Below are 20,093 nucleotides of genomic sequence, written 5' to 3' on the forward strand. Positions count from 1 at the left end.
AGGGGAGGGGAGATGTATAAGGGCATATTTTGAACACACAAATCCGTCTGGATATCAAGTAATCCCAGTTAAGTTAATTTTAAAAGTCCCAGTTTATGTTGGGTCTTTTGTTACATGAAACAGAAAGAGTCCTAACTAATGCGGTTGGTTAAAAAAACAATTATTTGTTTTTCACTTCCAGGGTAACTAATATACTGTAAATTCAGGATTTTTTTTGACCGAAATAGTGATGTCTTTTTGTGAATATTCATTCTTCAGTAGAATAATTGGCCAGCAGAAAACACCAAACTCTGTCTAGCATGTATGTATCAATTAAACATGAAATAACTTGAATTATATGATCATAATTTTTATATTCAAATTTCATTTCAAAGTACATTACTTTTTAGTGGTAATAGTAGTCCTTCCGCCAGTGGAGGGTTGATTATGAGAGGAATATATTTCTTGCCGCAACTTTGAGAGTTCCTTACAAATAAAAGATAATATAATCATTTGACGGAAAGTAGAAACATAAGATAATAAATACATTTAATAATTTAGAAGGGTTACTAACAATGATTACACCCCCTCCCTTTTACTCCTTTTTAGCCTTGAGGTAATAATGTTCTAATCCCACTTGTTGAATATCATCTAGTGTTGCTTCACAGTACCTAATAAGTTATATGCCTGTGCAGGAACCTGCAACTGATAGAGGATATCTAAATTTGGAAGATAACTTGAGATTGAAAGAGGGTGGTTCTCAAGATGAGGATGTGAAAGTTTTTGCTCTGAAAAGCCTGAAAAGTATATCCATAGAAGAAAAGTACTGAAACTTTAATATATAAGCAGATATAGTTTCTAACATGATATTATCAATGAATGTTACTACCAGCACCATTTGCTCCATAACAGCAATACAATATTATCCATAATTTTTGATAATTCCTTCAGTACCTATTGAATGCCAGGTCGTGGACTACATGCTACAGATACAACGAGGAATATAACACATGCTTTAATGAAGCAGCTCATAATGTAGTAAGGAGGTCACAGTCTACTGGGAATTTCACTGCTAATGAAATATAAAATCAATGTCTTAAAAATATTAAATGTACAACAGCATTTATTTTTTGCTTCAATTCTAACTTTCATTTGAATTATTTCTCCTGAAATATGTATATTCCACTTCCTCACTTGCACCTACATTTTATTTCATGAAATAAAATGACTCCTGGATATGTGTCCTTTTCTAGTCCACGGGAAGTATTTATCCTCCAGTACTACAGTGCTAAGTTGTATTACTTTTCTCCATCCCCACCCCTTCCTTTTATACCTCTGACTGACGCTTTATAAGGGAATCCTTCTCTTCCAGTAAGCTTGTCAGTTCATGAAGCTTAAATTGGAAGTCACTACAACTTCCATCTCTCTTTGAAACATCTTTATGGTACTGGGTTAATTGGGACTAAGGATTTAAAAAGAAATAAGTATTAGTATAATCTTCATATAGAAAATATGTAACTGAGTTCCAGGGAGGTTAAGTGACACAAACTCGCACAGTTAGTTGTGAAATGAAAATAAAATACCAATAGTCACAAACTTTCACAGAATTTCGTGAGTATGTAATATGAAATGAAATGCCAATTACAAATTTCTCCTTTTTTTAAGGTGTCTTTGCTATGTAGGACTAAACATTATCTACATAACAGTCTTAGGCCACAAGATTTAAAGTAAAGCTAAGAAAACAGGCATTTTAGAGTCCTTGAAATGATAATTCAGGAAATTGTAATACCAATAACTACTATTATATTCTGATTTTCAGTTCACAAAATATTCCTCCTGCATGAATTATCTCAGTTCTCACAGCAGTCCTGTGAAATAAGCATTATTATAATCTTCATTTGCAAAACAGATAGTGCACTCCAGAGAGGTTAAATGACACAGTCACGCAGTAACATACCTGCAACTCCAAGACAGATCTTCTGACTACAAATATTGTCCATTTCCCTCTTTACCTCATATGTGTATAGCTTAGGTAGAAGTGCTATTAGTAATGTTGGGATGGAAAAGAAATCAGTGGAGGAAATCTGCTACAAGTATTGGTAGGTTTTTAAAACAAATTATATTTTGCTTCATTTTGATTTTTGGTAAAAATTATACAGTGATGTTTGGAGAGACAAATTTGTGATTATTTTGTTTATGAAAACATTTAACTACATTTTACTATATTTAGGAATCAGTAAAATAAGGGTTAAATTAAGTAAATTCAACCTAGAATTACAAGATAAGGTAATATATACTTACAAATATCACCTTAATTTTGATGTCAACTATAGGTACATAAAACTTAACGCTGTTTTCCTCCTCATGCTTGACAAAGTCCTTGCTATTTACCATCCCTCGAAATTAAGTGAGAATTTTTACAAATCTAACTGTGGCTCTGTTGAGTAATCTCAAATATTGCTTTTGCCTACGTAAGCATGCTTTAGGCAAGATCATGAAGAGTTATCCACTTATCCCAAAAAATAAATTAATAAAAACCAAAACACTGAAATGAATGTCTTACTTCACTTTCCTGGAAGAGATTAAACTAAATTAGAAAATAATTTAACAGTTATATTTTAGACACAGTAATGTATATTTAAAACAAAAGGATACGTGACAAATTTCTAAAACTCTACCTTCAGCTATTTTTTTTTTGTAGCTTTAAACTTGAATCCATCATTATCTTGCTAGAAAGTTTGTGCTGACCTGTATATTTATGCAGTGTAGGATCAACATACCCTCAGCCTGCAGATCTCTCTGTCTTTCTCCATTCTCAAGTTTTTTACCATCTCTGTGTAATGGTTGCCAATCTCATCCATTTTAGCCTGCAGCATTGGGCCTGTGCAAGTCTCAGAAACCTACAGAAGGCAAAATAACTATCTGTAATTGGATTGTTTTGAAGAAAATATGTGTTACATTACAAGGATTATTATTAGATGAAAACCACATGATTAAGTAAGACACTGAAAAAATGAAAGTGATTTTCCGGAACTGCATTATAAAGCTCAAATGTCAGTCATTAAGATCTAACAGTACGTGAGGGAAAACAGTCCATATATTTTCTCAAGATTTATATATATATATTTACTATTGCCAATGCTAGGATTACAATGATGTAACTAAGGTAATGCTGTATATTTAAAAGGAAGTTTTAATACCTGCATTCTAAGGTTTTGATTCTCTTGCTCTAAATTACGTTTACAATACTCCAGTTCTTTTAGTCTGTATTCCATGTCTGATAGTGTATGTCGAAGAGAGAGATTGTTTTCTTCCAGTGCCTGGCATTTTGAACTTGAGTCTTGAAGTCCTTGCTGTAAAGAAGACACAAGTACATAAGACAGATACATTTTGTTTTTGGTGAGGGAGTGTTCTTTTTATTGATTCATTCAATTGAATCAAGTAAATATTTTCCTATGCCCAGTTTTCTTATACTCTTGGTCTTAGATGGTACTTGTAAGTCAGCCATGTAAGATATTATAGTGATGCCTCTAGTCTCACTTGCCTATTTTGTGTGACAGGGAATCATGAGTAGATGAATTTATAATGTCTCAATTTAACAATCAGACTCTTGCTACTCTGTGACAATACTACCCTGCTTTCTAGTAGGCACAAAAACAACTATATGCCTGATTATTTATGTGACAACTAGTAACTGAGCAAGAATTTGGGACAGCCATAAGAGTAAAGATCAGGAAGAGGGTAATCCTTAGAGACTACTTACAATTTCCTAGAAATTCTCTCTGCTCAGACATCCAGAGAACTCATCTAGGGTTTTTTCAGTCATTTATTTATTGCACAAACATGTGTTAAGGTCTACAACAGCTTTTTTTCATTGACATGTTAGTAGATTAAATAAATGCATGAACCTAAATTTTTAGTATTTATACAATTCTGGTCACCCAACAAGACAAATAATTGTGTCCCATATGTGCTTTATATCTCAAATAGATAAGATTATCTGTTTTTCTGAGAGGGCTTTCAGCCATTGGAAATACCCGAAGCCACTCAATTCTCATATGAACACATTTTTCCATCATATTTTCATTCTGTCTTGATTATATCTCATAATGCCAGTGTGCCCGGTAATTGTGCATATGAAAAGCTATCAATGTAGATTAACATCAATAAAAGCATCAATTTACCTTCTGCTGGTGATTATTTGCTCTCACTGATGCCAAGAGTTCTTCATACTCTTTTATTTGAGTTTCTTTGAATGATAAATCTTTCTCAAGTCTCATCTTGTCATTTTCCAGTGACTAGAAGCATAAATTATTTATTATGATTCAGAATTACAGAATCTTAACAGTCACATAATACAAAGACTTGTTTACCTTGGAAGATTTAAATAAGTACTTGTTTCATTTGTACTTGCTTAATAAAGCAGAATTCTTAAAAGTTAAGAAAATATGGGATAGGAAGTGATTGAAACTTCGAAAACCTTCATTGAAAGAGACATTTTGATGGACTAACTGTACATGAAATGAAGCAGAGCCTTCTGAAATATTTTAATGTTTTCCTCCAATCTACAAAGAGTTCTTGTTAATCCCAGCAAGTGGTAAATTTTTAAATTAGAGTCTAAATATGTTCATCATAACCCAGAAACAACAAAACTACTCCAAAGTCCTCAAGGCATTATTCAATATGTGGAAAGCATTCTGAGTGTATCTAGCTGATGGCACCAAGAACACCAACTAAAATAGAAAATATTAAAAATTAATTTTTTAGAGAAAAATGTTTTCAAGTTATTATATTTGAATGGAAATTCGGAGTATGCTTTATAATTATGAAAAAGGGGGGATTTACCTTCAATGAGTCAGATTATTTTAATTTTGAAGACAACTCTCTGGCTTTAAGCATTAAATTGCCTTAGTGGTAAACTAAATGATAAGTGCACATCCAGCATTCTTTCATTTACATTTTGGATACCTCTTTTCTCCTCTCTCAATGCCAATTAACTGTTTGAAGAAAATAATTTAGCTTTGTTGGAGTAAGCATAATATTGTGCTATATTAAATTTTAAAAATGTATACTGGACATCTTTATTTCTGTATTAGGAAGCTAGGAACTAGAAAGGCTTTTGAAAAAATCAAAATAAATCTTACTGTCAAGTCATTTTGAAGATGTCCAAGCTCCTCCCGTATGTTGCTAAATGTGGACAGCACTAGTCGGAGTGACTTATCAGACATACCCCTCATCTGCAGGAAGAAAGGATTCATGGTTTAGTTTTATTAACATTTGAAAATAGACATATAAGTGAAAGTTATCTTTTTTTTGTTCCTACTAGCAAACTTATTAATAATTTTACCTTGATATGGCAAATTAGAATAGTGATACAAGGCATTTTGTCAATAGTGTGTGTAAGTAATCCAAATAATATTCCTGAAGATAGCATAGCTATGTATTTTTAACAAATATTTATTATTTTTTCCATGACAAAGAATCATCTTTGTCACAAAGTAGAATTCTAGCAACAAAATTTAATTTTTACATTATTCTTTATTTAAAAGATTAGAAGAGATGAGACAGTCAATCATCAAATAATAAAATGAATCTCCCTAAGTGTATTGCCAACTGCCTGAATTTTGCCTGAGGTGAGAAGAATATAATTATAATTAAGTTTAACTTTAAAGTATAGAGCTATCTCAATTTTTTTTTTTTTTTTTTAACCAGAGTCTCACTCTGTCACCTAGGCTGGAGTGTAGTGGCATGATCTCAGTTGACTGCAATCTCAGCCCCTTGAGTTCAAGCAATTCTTCCACCTCAGCTTCCCAAGTAGCTGGGACTACAGGTACACACCAAAACACTCGGTGAATTTTTGTATTTTGAGTAGAGAACGGGTTTCACTGTGTTGGCCAGGCTGGTCTCAAACTACTGACTTCAAGTGATCCACCAGCCTTGGCCTCCTAGGAGGTGCTGGGATTACAGGTGTGAGCCACTGCACCTGGCTTATCTCAAATTTTAAAGAGAGAGGAAACTCTTTTACTAGATTATTCTTATTTCATTAAATAAAAATTGTTTAAAAGACAGACAACTTCAGCTTCTGGGAAGATGGAGTAGAAATACTTTCCACAACCAATCAGACCTTGTTTAACTTTGTAACTTTAGCCTCTGATTGATCACTTTCTGCCACCAATCCGACTGATAACGGGCCAGTACTTCATTTACATAGAGTGTACACCAAGTTACCAGTGGGAAACCTCTAAAGGACATTTAAATCACATAAAATTCTGTAACTGTGCTCTTGAGTCAATTGCTCAGCCCCCTCCCACCCTGTGGAGTGTGCTTTCGTTTTCGATAAACCTCTGCTTTTGTTGTTTCATTAAAAAAAAGAAAGATAGAAAAAATACTTTTCCCTAGCCTTCCTGTTCAGTACAACTAAAAACCTTGGACATTATATATAAAATAAATATAAAAAGACTCAAATTGGTGACAAGAGAAATGATTGGTTAGGAATCTTGGGACCTGAGAAATGACACAGCAGTGAGTTCCTGGATTTCCTTTTTGCTTCATATATTATATCAGTGTTGGGGAAGCTGGTAATCTAGTTACATCAATGTACAACAAAAGTCCTGAAAAGAGAATTCTCTCTCTAGCCAAAGGCCCGTGAAAGGGTCAGCCTAGCAGGACAGAAAACTTTTAGATACTAACCACTCTATCTTAGCCAAACACCACAGAAGAAACTGCAACTCTACTTCCACACAGACAATCGACGGCAAAGAAGAGAGCTTAGCCCCCTTGTCAGGCTCTAGGGAGGTACACAACACCATTCACTGGGATGGTGTCAGAAAAGGCAGAGTGAAGAGATGGTGCTTTCATTCCTACTGGCCAAAAGTGAAATTCCATGCACTGTGATGTCAGTTGAGACTGTGAGGGGAGCTTGGACTTTCACCCTATTGCATCAAGAGAAGCTGAGTGAGGGAACCTCAACTTTCACCACCAGCTGGCAGCAATAGGTAGTGCACACACTTTCCCTGATATTTGAATATTTGAATAAGACTCAGAGAATCACAACATAAAAATGTCCAGGTCTCCTATCCAAGTACTAGCCAGGCTCAATCCTGCTTAGCTTCTGAGATCAAACAAGATCAGGCATGTTCAGGGTCAATTGAAAATCACTCATAATTCCAAGAACAACAAATAACTCAATAAGAAAAAACACTTAATTGATGACAACATCAAGATAATAGAAATGTTAGAATTATCTGATAAAGTGTGTAAAACAATCATCATAAATACTTCAACAAGAAGTTGCAAAGAGACTGTAAAACAACATTGTCTCAACAACAAAATAGTAAGTCTCAGCAAATAAATAGAAGACATAAAGAATACCTAAATGGAAATTTTAGAACTGAAAAGGACAAAAACAAGACAAAGAAACAAAACCCAAACCAAAACAACAAAACTCTCAAGAGGTGGGCTAAAAAGCAGAATAGAGAGAACACAGGAAAGAATTAGTGAACTTAAAGATAGAATAAAATAAAATATATAATCTGAATATCAGAAACAAATAGATTAGAAAAAATTAAACAGAGCCTAAGGGCCTGTGGGTGTATACCACATATCTAGTTTTCATGTTCAGAGTTCTGGAAGGAAAGGAGAAAGAGGATGGAGCTGAAAAAATGTTCAAAAAATTATGGCTGAGAAGTTTTCCAAATTAGTAAAACCTGGTAACATACATATTCAAGAAGCTGAGCATATCCCAAACAGGATAAATCCAAAGAATCCATTACCAGGCAAATCAGAGTCAGACTTCTTTAAACTAAAGACAAACTAAAAATTTTCAAAGCAGCAAGAAAAACATTAATTATTGGGAATAACAATTCAAATGACAACAGATTTCTCATTACCAATCATGAAGCCCAGAAGGAACTAGCATACTATTTTTTAAGTACTGAAAGAAAATAATTGTCAACTGTAAATTCTATATGCAGTGAAATTATCCTTTAGGAATGGATGGAAAATCACATTTTCAGATGAGGGAAAATGAAAATAATTTGTCACTAGCAGACCTACCCTTAAAGAATAGCTAAAAGAAGTCTAAAGAAAAGAAAAGGATAAAAGAAAGAATTTGGAACATTAAGAAGGAAGATATAGCATGGCAAGCAAAAATATGGTAAATACAATAGGTTTTCCTTCTTTTCTAGAGTTTTCTTTTTTTATTATACTTTAAGTTCTGGGATACATGTGCAGAATGTGCAGGTTTCTTACATAGGTATACATGTGCTATGGTGGTTTGCTGCACTCATCAAACTGTCATCTACATTAGGTGTTTCTTCTAATGCTATCATCCCTCCCCAGCCCCCCACCCCCTGACAGGCCCTGGTGTGTGATGTTCCCATGTGTTCTCACTGTTCAACTCCCACTTATGAGTGAGAACATGAGGTGTTTGGTTTTCTGTTTCTGTGTCAGTTTGCTGCAAATGGTAGTTTCCAGCCTCATTCATGTCCCTACAAAGGACATGAACTCATCCTTTTTTATGGCTGCATAGTATTCCATGGTACATATGTCCCACATTTTCTTTATCTAGTCTATCATTGATGGGCAATCTGGGTTGGTTCCAAGTCTTTGCTATTGTGAATAGTGCTGCAATAAACATACATGTGCATGTGTCTTTATAGTAGAATGATTTATAATCTTTGGGTATATACCCAGTAACGGGATTGCTGAGTCAAATGGTATTTCTAGTTCTAGATCCTTGAGGAAGCACCACACTGGTTAAACTAACTTACACTCCAACCAACAGTCTAAAAGTGTTCCTATTTCTCCACATACTCTCAAGCATTTGTTTTTTCCTGACTTTTTGATGATCACCATTCTAACTGACATGAGACGATATCTCATTGTGGTTCTGATTTGTATTGCTCTAATGATCAATGATGATGAGCATTTTTCCCTATATTTGTTGGCTACATTAATGTCTTATTTTGAGAAATGTCTGTTCATATCATTTGGCCACTTTTTGATGGGGTTATTTTTTTCTTGTAAATTTGTTTCAGTTATTTGTAGATTCTGGGTATTAGTCCTTTGTCAGATGAATAGATTGCAAAAATTTTCTCCCATTCTGTAGGGTGCCTGTTGACTCTGATGATAGTTTCTTTTGCTGTTCAGAAGCTCTTTAGTTTAATTAGATCCCATTTGTCAATTTTTGTTTTTGTTGCCATTGCTTTTGGTGTTTTAGCCATGAAGTCTTTCCCATGCCTATGTCCTGAATGGTATTGCCTAGGTTTTCTTCTAGAGTTTTATGGTTTTAGGTCATACATTTAAGTCTTTAATCCATCTTGAGTTAATTTTTGTATAAGATGTAGGGAAGGGGTCCAGTTTCAGTTTTCAGCATATGGCTAGCCAGTTTTCCCAGCATTATTTATTAAATAGGGAATCCTTTTCCCATTGCTTGTTTTTGTCCAGTTTGTCAAAGATCCAATGGTTGTAAATGTGTGGCATTATTTATGAGGCCTCTGTTCTGTTCCATTGGTCTATCTCTCTGTTTTGGTACTGGTACTACGCTGTTTTAGTTACTGCAACCTTGTAGTATAGTTTGAAGTCAGGTAGCATGATGCCTCCAAGCTTTGTTCTTTTTGCTTAGGATTTTCTTGGGTATATGGGCTCGTTTTTTGGTTCCATATGTAATTTAAAGTATTTTTTCTAATTCTGTGAAGAAAGTCAGTGGTAGCTTGATGGGGTTAGCACTGAATCTATAAATTACTTTGAGCAATATGACCACTTTCAAGATATTGATTCTTCCTCTCCATAAGAATGGAATGTTTTTCCATTTGTTTGTGTCCTCTCTTATTTCCTTGAGCAGTGGTTTGTAGCTCTCCTGGAAGAGGTCCTTCACATCCCTTATAAGTTGTATTCCTAGGTATTTTATTCTCTTTGTAGCAATTGGGAATGTGAGTTCACTCATGATTTGGCTCTCTGTTTGTCTATTATTGGTGTATAGGAATGTCTGTGATTTTTGCATATTGATTTTGTATCTTGAGACTTTGCTGAAGTTGCTTATCACCTTAAGGAGATTTTGGGTTGAGACAATGGGGTTTTCTCAATATACAATCATGTCAGCTGCAAACAGAGGCAATTTGACTTCCTCTCTTGCTATTTGAATATCCTTTATTTCTTTCACTTGCCTGGTTGTCCTGGCCAGAACTTCCAATAGTGTGTTGAATAGGAGTAGTGAGAGAGGGCATCCCTGTCTTGTGCCAGTTTTCAAAGAGAATGCTTCCAACTTTGCCCATTCAGTATGATATTGGCTGTGGGTTTGTCATAAATGGTTCTTATTATTTTGAGATATGTTCCATCAATACCTAGTTTATTGAGAGTTTTTAGCGTGAAAGGGTGTTGAATTTTATCAAAGGCCTTTTCTGCCTCTATTGAGATAATCATGTGGTTTTTGTCATTGGTTCTGTTTATGTAATGGATTATGTTTATTGATTTGCATATGTTGAATCAGCCTTGCATTCTAGTGATGAAGCTTACTTGATCTTGGTGGATAAGATTTTTGATACGCTGCTGAAATCAGTTTGCCTGTATTTTATTGAGGATATTTGCATTGATGTTCATCAGGGATATTGGCCTGAAATTTCCTTTTTTTGTTCTGTCTCTACCAGGTTTTGGTATCAGGATGATGCTGGCCTCATAAAATGAGTTAGGGAGGAGTCTCTCTTTTACTATTGTTTGGAATAGTTTCAGAAGGAATGTTACCAGCTCCTCTTTGTCCCTCTGGTAGAATTTGGCTGTGAATCTGCCTGTTCCTGGGCCCTTTTGTTTGTTTGTTTGTTTGTTTTTGGTTGGTAGGTTATTCATTACTGCCTCAATTTCAGAACTTGTTATTGGTCTATTCAGGGATTCAACTTCTTCCTGGTTTAGCCTTGGGAGGGTGTATGTTTCTAGGAATTTTTCCATTTCTTCTAGTTTTTCTGGTCTATTTGCTTAGATGTGTTTATAGTATTCTCTGATGGTAGTTTGTATTTCTGTGGGATCAGTAGTGATATCCCCTTTATGATTTTTTATTGTGTCTATTTTTCTCTCTTTTCTTCTTTATTAGGCTGGCTAGTGGTCTATCCATTTTGTTAATATTTTCAAAAAAACCAGCTCCTGGATTCATTGATTTTTTTGAAGGGTACTTCCTGTCTGTATCTCCCTCAGTTCTGCTCTGATTTTAGTTATTTCTTGTCTTCTGCTAGGTTTTGAATTTGTTTGCTCTTGCTTCTCTAGTTCTTTTAATTGTGATGTTAGGATGTTGATTTTAGATCTTTTTCACTTTCTCCTGTGGGCATTTAGTGCTATAAATTTCCCTCTAAACACTGCTTTAGCTGTGTCTCAGAGATTCTGGTATGTTGTGTCTTTGTTCTCATTGATTTCAAAGAACTTGTTTATTTCTACCTTGATTTCGTTATTTACCCAGTAGTCATTCAGGAGTAGATAGTTCAGTATCCATGTAGTTGTGTGGTTTTGAGTGAGTTTATTAATCCTGAGCTCTAATTTGATTGCACTATGGTCAGAGAGACTGTTTCTTATGATTTTTATTGTTTTATATTTGCTGAGAAGTGTTTTACTTCCAATTGTGTGGTAGATTTTAGAATAAGTGTGATGTAGTGCTGAGAATAATGTACATTCTGTTGATTTGGGGTAGAGAATTCTGTAGATGTCTATTAGGTCTACTTGGCCCAGGGCAGAGTTCAAGTCCTGAATATCCTTTTGAATTTTCTGTCTCATTGATCTGTCTAATATTAACAGTAGGCTGTTAAAGTCTCCGACTATTATTGTATGGGAGTCTAAGTCTCTTTGTAGGTCTCTAAGAACTTGCTTTATGAATCTGGGTGCTCCTGTATTGGGTGCATATATATTTAGGATAGGTAGCTCTTCTTGTTGCATTGATCCCTTTACCATTATGTAATGCCCTTCTTTGTCATTTTTAATCTTAATTGGTTTAAAGTCTGTTTTATCACAGACTAGGATTGCAACCCCTGCTTTTTTTTTCTTTCCATTTGCTTGGTAAATCTTCCTCCATCCCTTTATTTTGAACCTATGTGTGTCTTTGCATGTGAAATGGTCTCCTGAATACAGCACATTGATAGGTCTTCACTCTTTATCCAGTTTGCCAGTCTGTGCCTTTTAACTGGGACATTTAGCCCTTTTACATTTAAGGTTAACATAGTTATGTGTGAATTTGATCCTGTCATTATGATGCCAGCTGGTTACTTTGCCCGTTAGTTGATGCAGTTTCTTCATAGTGTTGATGGTCTTTACAATTTGTTATATTTTGGTAGTGGCTGGAACTGGTTTTTCCTTTCCATATTTAGTGCTTCCTCCAGGAGCTCTTGTAAGGCAGGCCTGGTTGTGACAAAATCTCTCAGTATTTGCTTGTTTGTAAAGGATTTTATTTCTCCTTTGCTTGTGAAGTTTAGTTTGGCTGGATATGAAATTCTGGGTTGAAAATTCTTTTCTTTAAGAATGTTGAATATTGGCCCCCACTCTCTTCTGCCTTGTAGGGCTTTTTACAGAGAGATCCACTATTAGTGTGATGGGCTTCCCTTTGTGGGTAACCTGACCTTTCTCTCTGGCTGCCCTTGACATTTTTTCCTTCATTTCAACCTTGGTGAATCTAACGATTATGTGTCTTGGGGTTGCTCTTCTCAAGGAGTATCTTTTTGGTGTTCTCTGTGTTTCCTGAATTTGAATGTTGGCCTGTCTTGCTAGGTTGGGGAAGTTCTCCTGTATAATATCCTGAAGAGTGCTTTCCAACTTGGTTCAATGCTCCCCATCACTTTCAGGTGTACCAATCAAACGTAGATTTGATCTTTTCACATAGTCCCATATTTCTTGGAGGCTTTGTTCATTCCTTTTCATTATTTTTTCTCTAATCTTGACTTCTTGCTTTACTTGGATAAATTGATCTTCAATCTGGGATATCCTTTATTCTGCTTGATCAATTTGGCTATTGATATTTGTGTATGCTTCACGAAGTTCTCGTGCTGTGTTTTTCAGCTCCATCACGTCATTTATGTTCTTCTCTAAACTGGTTATTCTAGTTAGAAATTCCTCTAACCTTTCTTCAAGGTTCTTAGCTTCCTTGCATTGGGTTAGAACATGCTCCTTTAGCTCGGAGGATTTTGTTACTACCCACCTTCTGAAGCCTACTTCTGTCAATTCGTCAAACTCATTCCCCATCCAGTTTTGTTCACCTTCTTGGCAAGGAGTTGTGATCCTTTGGAGGAGAAGAGTCATTCTGGTTTTTGGAATTTTCAGCCTTTTTCCACTGTTTTTTCCTCATCTTTGTTGATTTATCTACCTTTGGCCTTTGATGTCAGTGACCTTCAGAAGTGGTTTGTGTGTGGACATCCTTTCTGTTGATGTTCATGCTATTCCTTTCTGTTTGTTAGTTTTCCTTCTAATAGGCCCCTCTGCTGCACGTCTGCTGGAGTTTCCTGGAGGTCCACTCCAGACCCTGTTTGCCTGGGTATCACCAGCAGAGGCTGCAGAACAGCAAAGATTGCTGCTTGTTCCTTCCTCTGGAAGCTTCATCCCAGAGGGGCACCCACACAATGCCAGTTGGAGCTCTCCTGTTTGAGGTGACTGTAGACCCCTGCTGGGAGATATCTCCTAGTCAGGGGGCCCAGGCGTCAGGGACTTGAGGAGGCAGTCTGTCCCTTAGCAGAGCTCAATCACTGTGCTGGGAGATCCGCTGCTCTCTTCAGAGCCAGCAGGCAGGAACGTTTAAGTATGCTGAAACTGCACCCACAGCTGCCCCTTCCCTCAGGTGCTCTGTCCCAGGGAGATGGGACTTTTATCTACAAGCCCCTGACTGGGGCTGCTGCCTTTCTTTCAGAGATGACCTGCCCAGAGAGGAGGAATCTAGAGAGGCAGTCTGGCTACAGAGGCTTTGCTGAGCTGTGATGGGGTCCACCCAGTTTGAATTTCCTGGCAGCTTTGTTTGTTTACACTATGAGGGGAAAACTTCCTACTCAAGCCTTAGTAATGGTGGATGCCTCTCCCCCGCACCAAGTTTGAGTGTCCCAGGTTGCCTTCAGACTTCTCTGCTGGCAGCAAGAATTTCAAGCCAGTGGATCTTAGCATGCTGGGCTCCATGGGGGTGGGATCTACTGAGCTAGACCACTTGGCTTCCTGGCTTCAGCCCCCTTTCTGGGGGAGTGAAGGGTTCTGTCTCACTGGTGTTCCAGATGCCACTGGGTTATGAAAAAAAAACACTCCTGCAGCTAGCTCGGTGTCTGCCCAAATGGCCACCCAGTTTTGTGCTTGAAACCCGGGACCCTGATGGTGTAGGCACCCGAGGTTATCTCCTGGTTTATGGGTTTTGAAGACCATGAGAAATGTGTTGTATCTGGGCCAGAGTGCAGAGTTCCTCATGGCACAGTCCCTCACCGCTTCCCTTGGCTAGGGAAAGGAGTTCCCCAACCCCTTGCACTTCCCGGGTGAGGTGACACCCCACTCTGCTTGCCCTCTGTGGGCTGCACCCACTGTCTAATCAGTCCCAGTGAGATGAGCCAGGTACCTTAGTTCAAAATGCAGAAATCATTTGTTTTCTGCATTGATCTCTCTGGGAGCTGCAGACCGGAGCTGTTCCTATTCAGCCATCTTGCCCTGGAAACTTTTCTAGAGTTTTCTAAATTATGTTAAGTGGTTGAAGCAAAATTTTGTAACACTGTCTAATGTAGTTCTCGATGTATGTAGAGAGAATATTTAAGACAATTATAAATGCAGATAATAAAGATATGTAAAGGAAGCAAACTTTTATACACTTCACTGAAACTGGTGAAATATCAACACCAGTACACTGGGCTAAGTGTTTAAATGTTTTAAAATAATATACATATTTAAAGCCATAGTAAGAGATACAAGCAAGGGTACTAGAGACAAAGTAAAGTGGAATTCTAAAACATGTTCAAGTAATCCATGGGAAAGCAGGACAAAGAAAACAGGGAAACAAAAATCAGAGACAACAAACAGGAAACAAAACAAAATGACTGATCTAGCCCTAACATAACAATAACTGCAACTTATCTAAATATACAAAATAAATAAAAGACAGAGATTGACTGAGAGGATAAATAAAAAAATCCCACTCCCGTATCTATAAGATACTCACTTCAAATAAAATGAAAATTTTGCAAATATATATATATATATGATAGTAAAAGGTTGGACAATAATCAAACCACACAAACATTAATCAAAAGAAAGTTAAAGCCATGCTAAAAGGGAAATTGTAGCACTAAATGCTTATATTAGAAAACAAGAGAAGTTCCAAATCAATAACCTAAGTTCCTATGTCAAGCACCTAGACAAATAAGAGCAAAATATACCAAAAGCAAACAAAGAAAGGGGGTAATACAGACAAGAACAGAAACTTATCATTTTTGTGGTGAGACCATTAAAGTTCATTCTTTTAAAACAGAAATCAATGAAACTGAAAACAGAAAAACAATAGCGAAGACCAATGAAACTAAAATCTGCTTATTTCAAAAAGTCAATAAAATTGATAAGCCTCTGACAAGATTGACAAAGAAGAAAAACAGAAGACACTAATTATTAATATCAGAAATTAAATAGAGAATAGCAATACGGCCATCAAAAGGATAAAACAGTATAAACAACATGAACAACTATACGTGCATAGATTTGACAACTTAAATGGAATGGACTACTTCTTTGATAAATACAAGATACCATAACTCACCCAATATAAAATAAATCATTTGAAGAGCCCTGTAACTATTAAGGAATTGAATTTAGTTTTTTTATTCCCCTAAACCAAATCTCCAGGCCCAGATATTTTCACTGGAGAATTCTATTAAATGTTAAAAAGAAATTAGCAACAAATATTCAGAGTCTTCTAGAAAATAGAAATGGAAGAAACATTTCCTAACTCATTTTATGAAACTTGTATTACCCCAATATCAAAACCAAAGAGAGTACCAAAAAAAAAAAAGAAAGAAAAGAAAACTACAAACCTACAAACCAATGTGTCTCATGAACTTAGATGCAAAGATCCTCAGAAAGAGTTTTCAAAAAAAAATAGACCTGGAATGCACGTTGGATGGACATCCCACCACCAGAGATAATATCAAGAATGGCTCCCAGATTCAGGTTTTGAGGAGTATATGTGTTCCTCAAACCACCATCTATAATACAGACTGTTTGTCACTAAAAATAATATTTCATTTAATTTTCATGAACATTATACCAGGTTCAATACTTTGGTGATCAACAAAGACCTGAGACCAAATATCAAACTTAGAAATTGGCGTCACCAGACAAAACTAGATTATCTTTAGGTTCATTTGTTGGAAAAACATGTACTCTTCTTTTTAGTCATATTTTCTTAGCATCTATCTTTTTTTTTTTTTTTTTTTTTTTTGAGACGGAGTCTTGCTTTGTCGCCCAGGCTGCAGTGCAGTGGTGCGATCTCAGCTCACTGCAATCTCCACCTCCTGTATTCAAGCGATTCTCCTGCTTCAGCTTCCCGAGTAGCTGGGATTACAGGCATGCGCCAACATGCCTGGCTTATTTTTTTATTTTTAGTAGAGAGACGGGGTTTTACCATGTTGACAAGGCTGGTCTCAAACTCCTGACATCAAGGGATCCGCCCACCTCAGCCTCCTAAAGTGCTGGGATTACAGGTGTGAGCCACCGCGCCCAGTCCTTAGCATCTATCTTGATCTGTGGTCTCTCCCTTCCTCATGGGGAATTTACTGTTCCAGTGGTCTTTAGTCTTCCACAATTCTGGAAAAGTAAGGAATTGGCCTTTCCATTTCTCCTTGCCAATGATGAGATAGGGTGGGTGTGGTAGGGAAGAGGGTGGAATGGAGAAGAGGAAGGCAAAGACTATGAGATAGAGTCAGATTGTACTAAAGTGCTGAGGGGTGAATAAGGGCATTCTACAGAAGGGAATAATATTTCCAGAATGTGTTCCCAAATGCTAGTCATTCAATATACTTTTTGGTGATCTCACTAAACTGAAATATAATCCTAGTCTAATCAAAGAATCATCAACTCTTAGGAAAGAGGATTTTAATTTGGGACTTTCTGTTCTTAATGAAGGGAAGCAACCTAGGAAGCTGTTTGTTAGTGTTGATTTCACACATCCACGCTTGACCCCATCTCACCTGCAGAATGTAGCGAATTTGCTGTTTTGTAAACTCTGATAATCCTTTAGGAATCAATGATTCAATGTCTTCCGACTGTAAGAAAAAAAGGCTTATCCATGGAACAGATACATGTCAATCTTAAGAAAAGCAATCCACAGACTTTTGTGTAATGGGACATATTTTAGGAATATTAAAAGATTAATTCACTTTTTGAGAAACAGTTTCTATGAGTTTAATTTTTTGCCTTATCAGTTCTTATTTTAAAAAAATCAATTATAGTACAAACAGTATAAAAATAATCCTGAATTCCACGCATTCGAAGGAAAACCTTTGGGCAACCAATGAGAAGTTCCATTTCTATTTTTAAAAAGATGAAATTAAAACAAAAGCAAAATGGTCTATTAAATACCTTTACACACTTTATTCATTGTATATTTTTAAAAACTGGAAGTTTTTTGGGTGATAGATATGACATTCTAGAAGCTCATTTTTGAAATAATGAAAACTTTGGGAAATAAAAATTAAGGGAGTTACAGGTTTTACTGAGAATTTACATAGAGCTATGGTGACTTTTGAAAGATTGTGATGTTGCCACCACAACACTGAAACAGCTTCAACTAATTTTAAGTGAGGAGCTGAAGGGAAGTATTTCTTAAAGGTAATTTAGGAATTATTGAATAATTGTAATGAATGCAGTATACCAGTACACTGGAAAAAACGATTAAAACCACAAAAGAGGGAACTGTGCTTTTCATTGCATTGAAATAGGTTTTTCTCTATTTGATTATTCTCTTAAAAGCAATTATTAAGATAATATGCATGTGTACTAGATTAATACTTGAAAATATTTTTACTTTAAGTTGCTGACTGGCATGGCACATACAAGGTTTTGAAGCATATTAAAACTAAATTTGCTATTTAATTAATCATATAGATTTCAGTTTTCTAAAGCAGAGAATATATGGTCAGTGAAATAAGTCTTGTACCCCATAAATAAATGCACCTACTATGTACACACAGAAATTAAAAACAGAACATTTCAAATAAATATTGCAATAAGCATAGACAAATCACAAAGTGACAGCTGATAAAACTTTTTTGTGAATGATTAGTAGTTTTATAGTTATTATAAACATGTAGTGTTTATATAATTTTAAAGGTAAAATGGCCACAAATTTTTTCACTTACCTGCATTTTCAGTCTAGTAAAGGTACTTAACTAAAAGAATATTATTATTGCAAACATCAGAATCTGTTATTACACTATATTCGATTTTCAACTATTTTTGCATTTACCTCCTCTGTAGACTCAAAGTCTTGTTTGCTGCAAGAACAAAAAAAAAAGATAGACAACTTTAGGAAAGTATATTCACTGATCATATATGAATGCTAGTTTTCTATTAATTGTATCTTACTTTTTGAAATATAAGAGGACTTACTCAATTTATAAGCACAAGTGAAAATGTTAAAACTAAAATGGCACTTTTAGTTAGTTTGACTAAAATATTTTTCTGGAATTAGCAGATCTATTAAAAATGAACATCTGAATAACAAAATAATAAAATATACAGAAATGGTTAGTACCATCCGTTAACACCAGTTTAATTGTGGCTAGAAGTCCTCTGTGCTTGGCAATAAATGCTACTTGGGTGAATAAATAACAAAAATAGCTTTTCTCTCTCTATTTCCACTTTCATTTTCTCCTTCTTGTATCTTTCAGTGCTGATTCCATCTTCTCTCCACAGTGTTTTCAAGTTCTTCATACTCTGTTTAATAAAATCAAAGCTTGCAAGAAAAGCCTGAATAACTCATTTAATCTATACTAGAGTATATTTGGCAATGACTGGCTTGAAGGATATTTGAATATTTACATAGCGACAAAGCATTAAGCAAAATGATCAAAATTCTAGTGGGGTAATAGAATTTCCAGCAACATAATGAGGATTTGGTCACAGGGGTTGAAAGATCCTTTGTGGAGCCGTGATAGGTAGGAAAATGCTGAAGAAGAATTGTTTCTGGTTATACCAGACAGGCACTTGCTCCTTTGGGAATGTTGAAAACTGGAAAGGATACATTGATAGTGTTGTCTGGGGCAAGACACAGGCCTTCATTTTTGCCAACTTGTTCCCACTCCTCTTGATGGAAGAATTAGGCCCAAAATATATATGGTAAACATACTTCTCAAACAAATGAACAGAAAACAGTAAACATGGGTTCTGACAGCAAGGCACAATATTTATTTTATTTTAAAGTAATTAACTTGACTTTATTGCCTAATAGAATTTTATCATGAAAACATTTCAAGATTGATTTGTGTCTTCGTTTTTTTTAACTTTTATATTAGGTTGAGGGGTACATGTACAGGTTTGTTATATAGGTAAATTGCATTTTGTGGTGGTTTGGTGTACAAATGATTTCATCGCTGAGGTAATAAGCACAGTACCCAATAGGTCATCTTTTGATCCTCATCCTCCTCCCACCCTCCACCCTCAAGTAGGTCTGTTGTTCCCTTCTTTGTGTCTGTATGTACTCAACGTTTAGCTCCCACTTATAAGTAAGAACATGCAGTATTTGGCTTTCTGTTTCTGCATTAGTTTGCTAAGAATAATAGCCTCCAGCTCTGTCCATGTCCCTGCAAAGAACATGATCTCATCTTTTTATGTGGCTATATACTATTCCATGGTGTAGATGAACCACATTTCCTTTATCCAGTCTAAGTACCATCAGTGGGCATTTAGGTTGATTCTACGTCATTGTTATTGTGAATAGTGCTGTGATGAACATAGGTGTGCAAGTGTCTGCATGGTACAACGATTTATATTCCTTTGGGTATTGCTGAAAACAGTTTGGCAATTAGTCCAAGAACTTAAAACAGAATCAGCATTTGATTCAGTGGAATTTCTGGGTCAAATGGTGATTCTGCTTTAAGTTCTTGGACAAATTGCCAAACTGCTTTTCACAATGACTG

The 20,093-nt window shown here is 35.8% G+C and overlaps 1 protein-coding gene across 2 annotated transcripts in view; it reads right to left on the reverse strand.

Annotated features, from left to right (window-relative positions):
• The window catches only part of POF1B (premature ovarian failure, 1B), a 55,498-nt gene extending 37,051 nt beyond the window's left edge, over positions 1 to 18,447 (reverse strand). For both annotated transcript variants that reach the window (XM_011927270.1, XM_011927271.1), the window contains exons 1-8: positions 18,422 to 18,447; positions 17,145 to 17,219; positions 5,124 to 5,216; positions 4,164 to 4,277; positions 3,180 to 3,332; positions 2,760 to 2,879; positions 1,313 to 1,441; positions 383 to 465 (exon numbers count right to left, since the gene is read on the reverse strand). In XM_011927270.1, coding sequence (XP_011782660.1) covers positions 383 to 465; positions 1,313 to 1,441; positions 2,760 to 2,879; positions 3,180 to 3,332; positions 4,164 to 4,277; positions 5,124 to 5,216 — 692 coding nt within the window. In that variant the 5' untranslated portion in view covers positions 17,145 to 17,219; positions 18,422 to 18,447. The remainder of the gene's footprint in view (positions 1 to 382; positions 466 to 1,312; positions 1,442 to 2,759; positions 2,880 to 3,179; positions 3,333 to 4,163; positions 4,278 to 5,123; positions 5,217 to 17,144; positions 17,220 to 18,421) is intronic.
• Positions 18,448 to 20,093: the final 1,646 nt, after the last annotated feature.

The sequence above is a fragment of the Colobus angolensis genome, unplaced genomic scaffold (assembly GCF_000951035.1).
Source record: "Colobus angolensis palliatus isolate OR3802 unplaced genomic scaffold, Cang.pa_1.0 Scaffold705, whole genome shotgun sequence".
NCBI lineage: Eukaryota > Metazoa > Chordata > Mammalia > Primates > Cercopithecidae > Colobus > Colobus angolensis.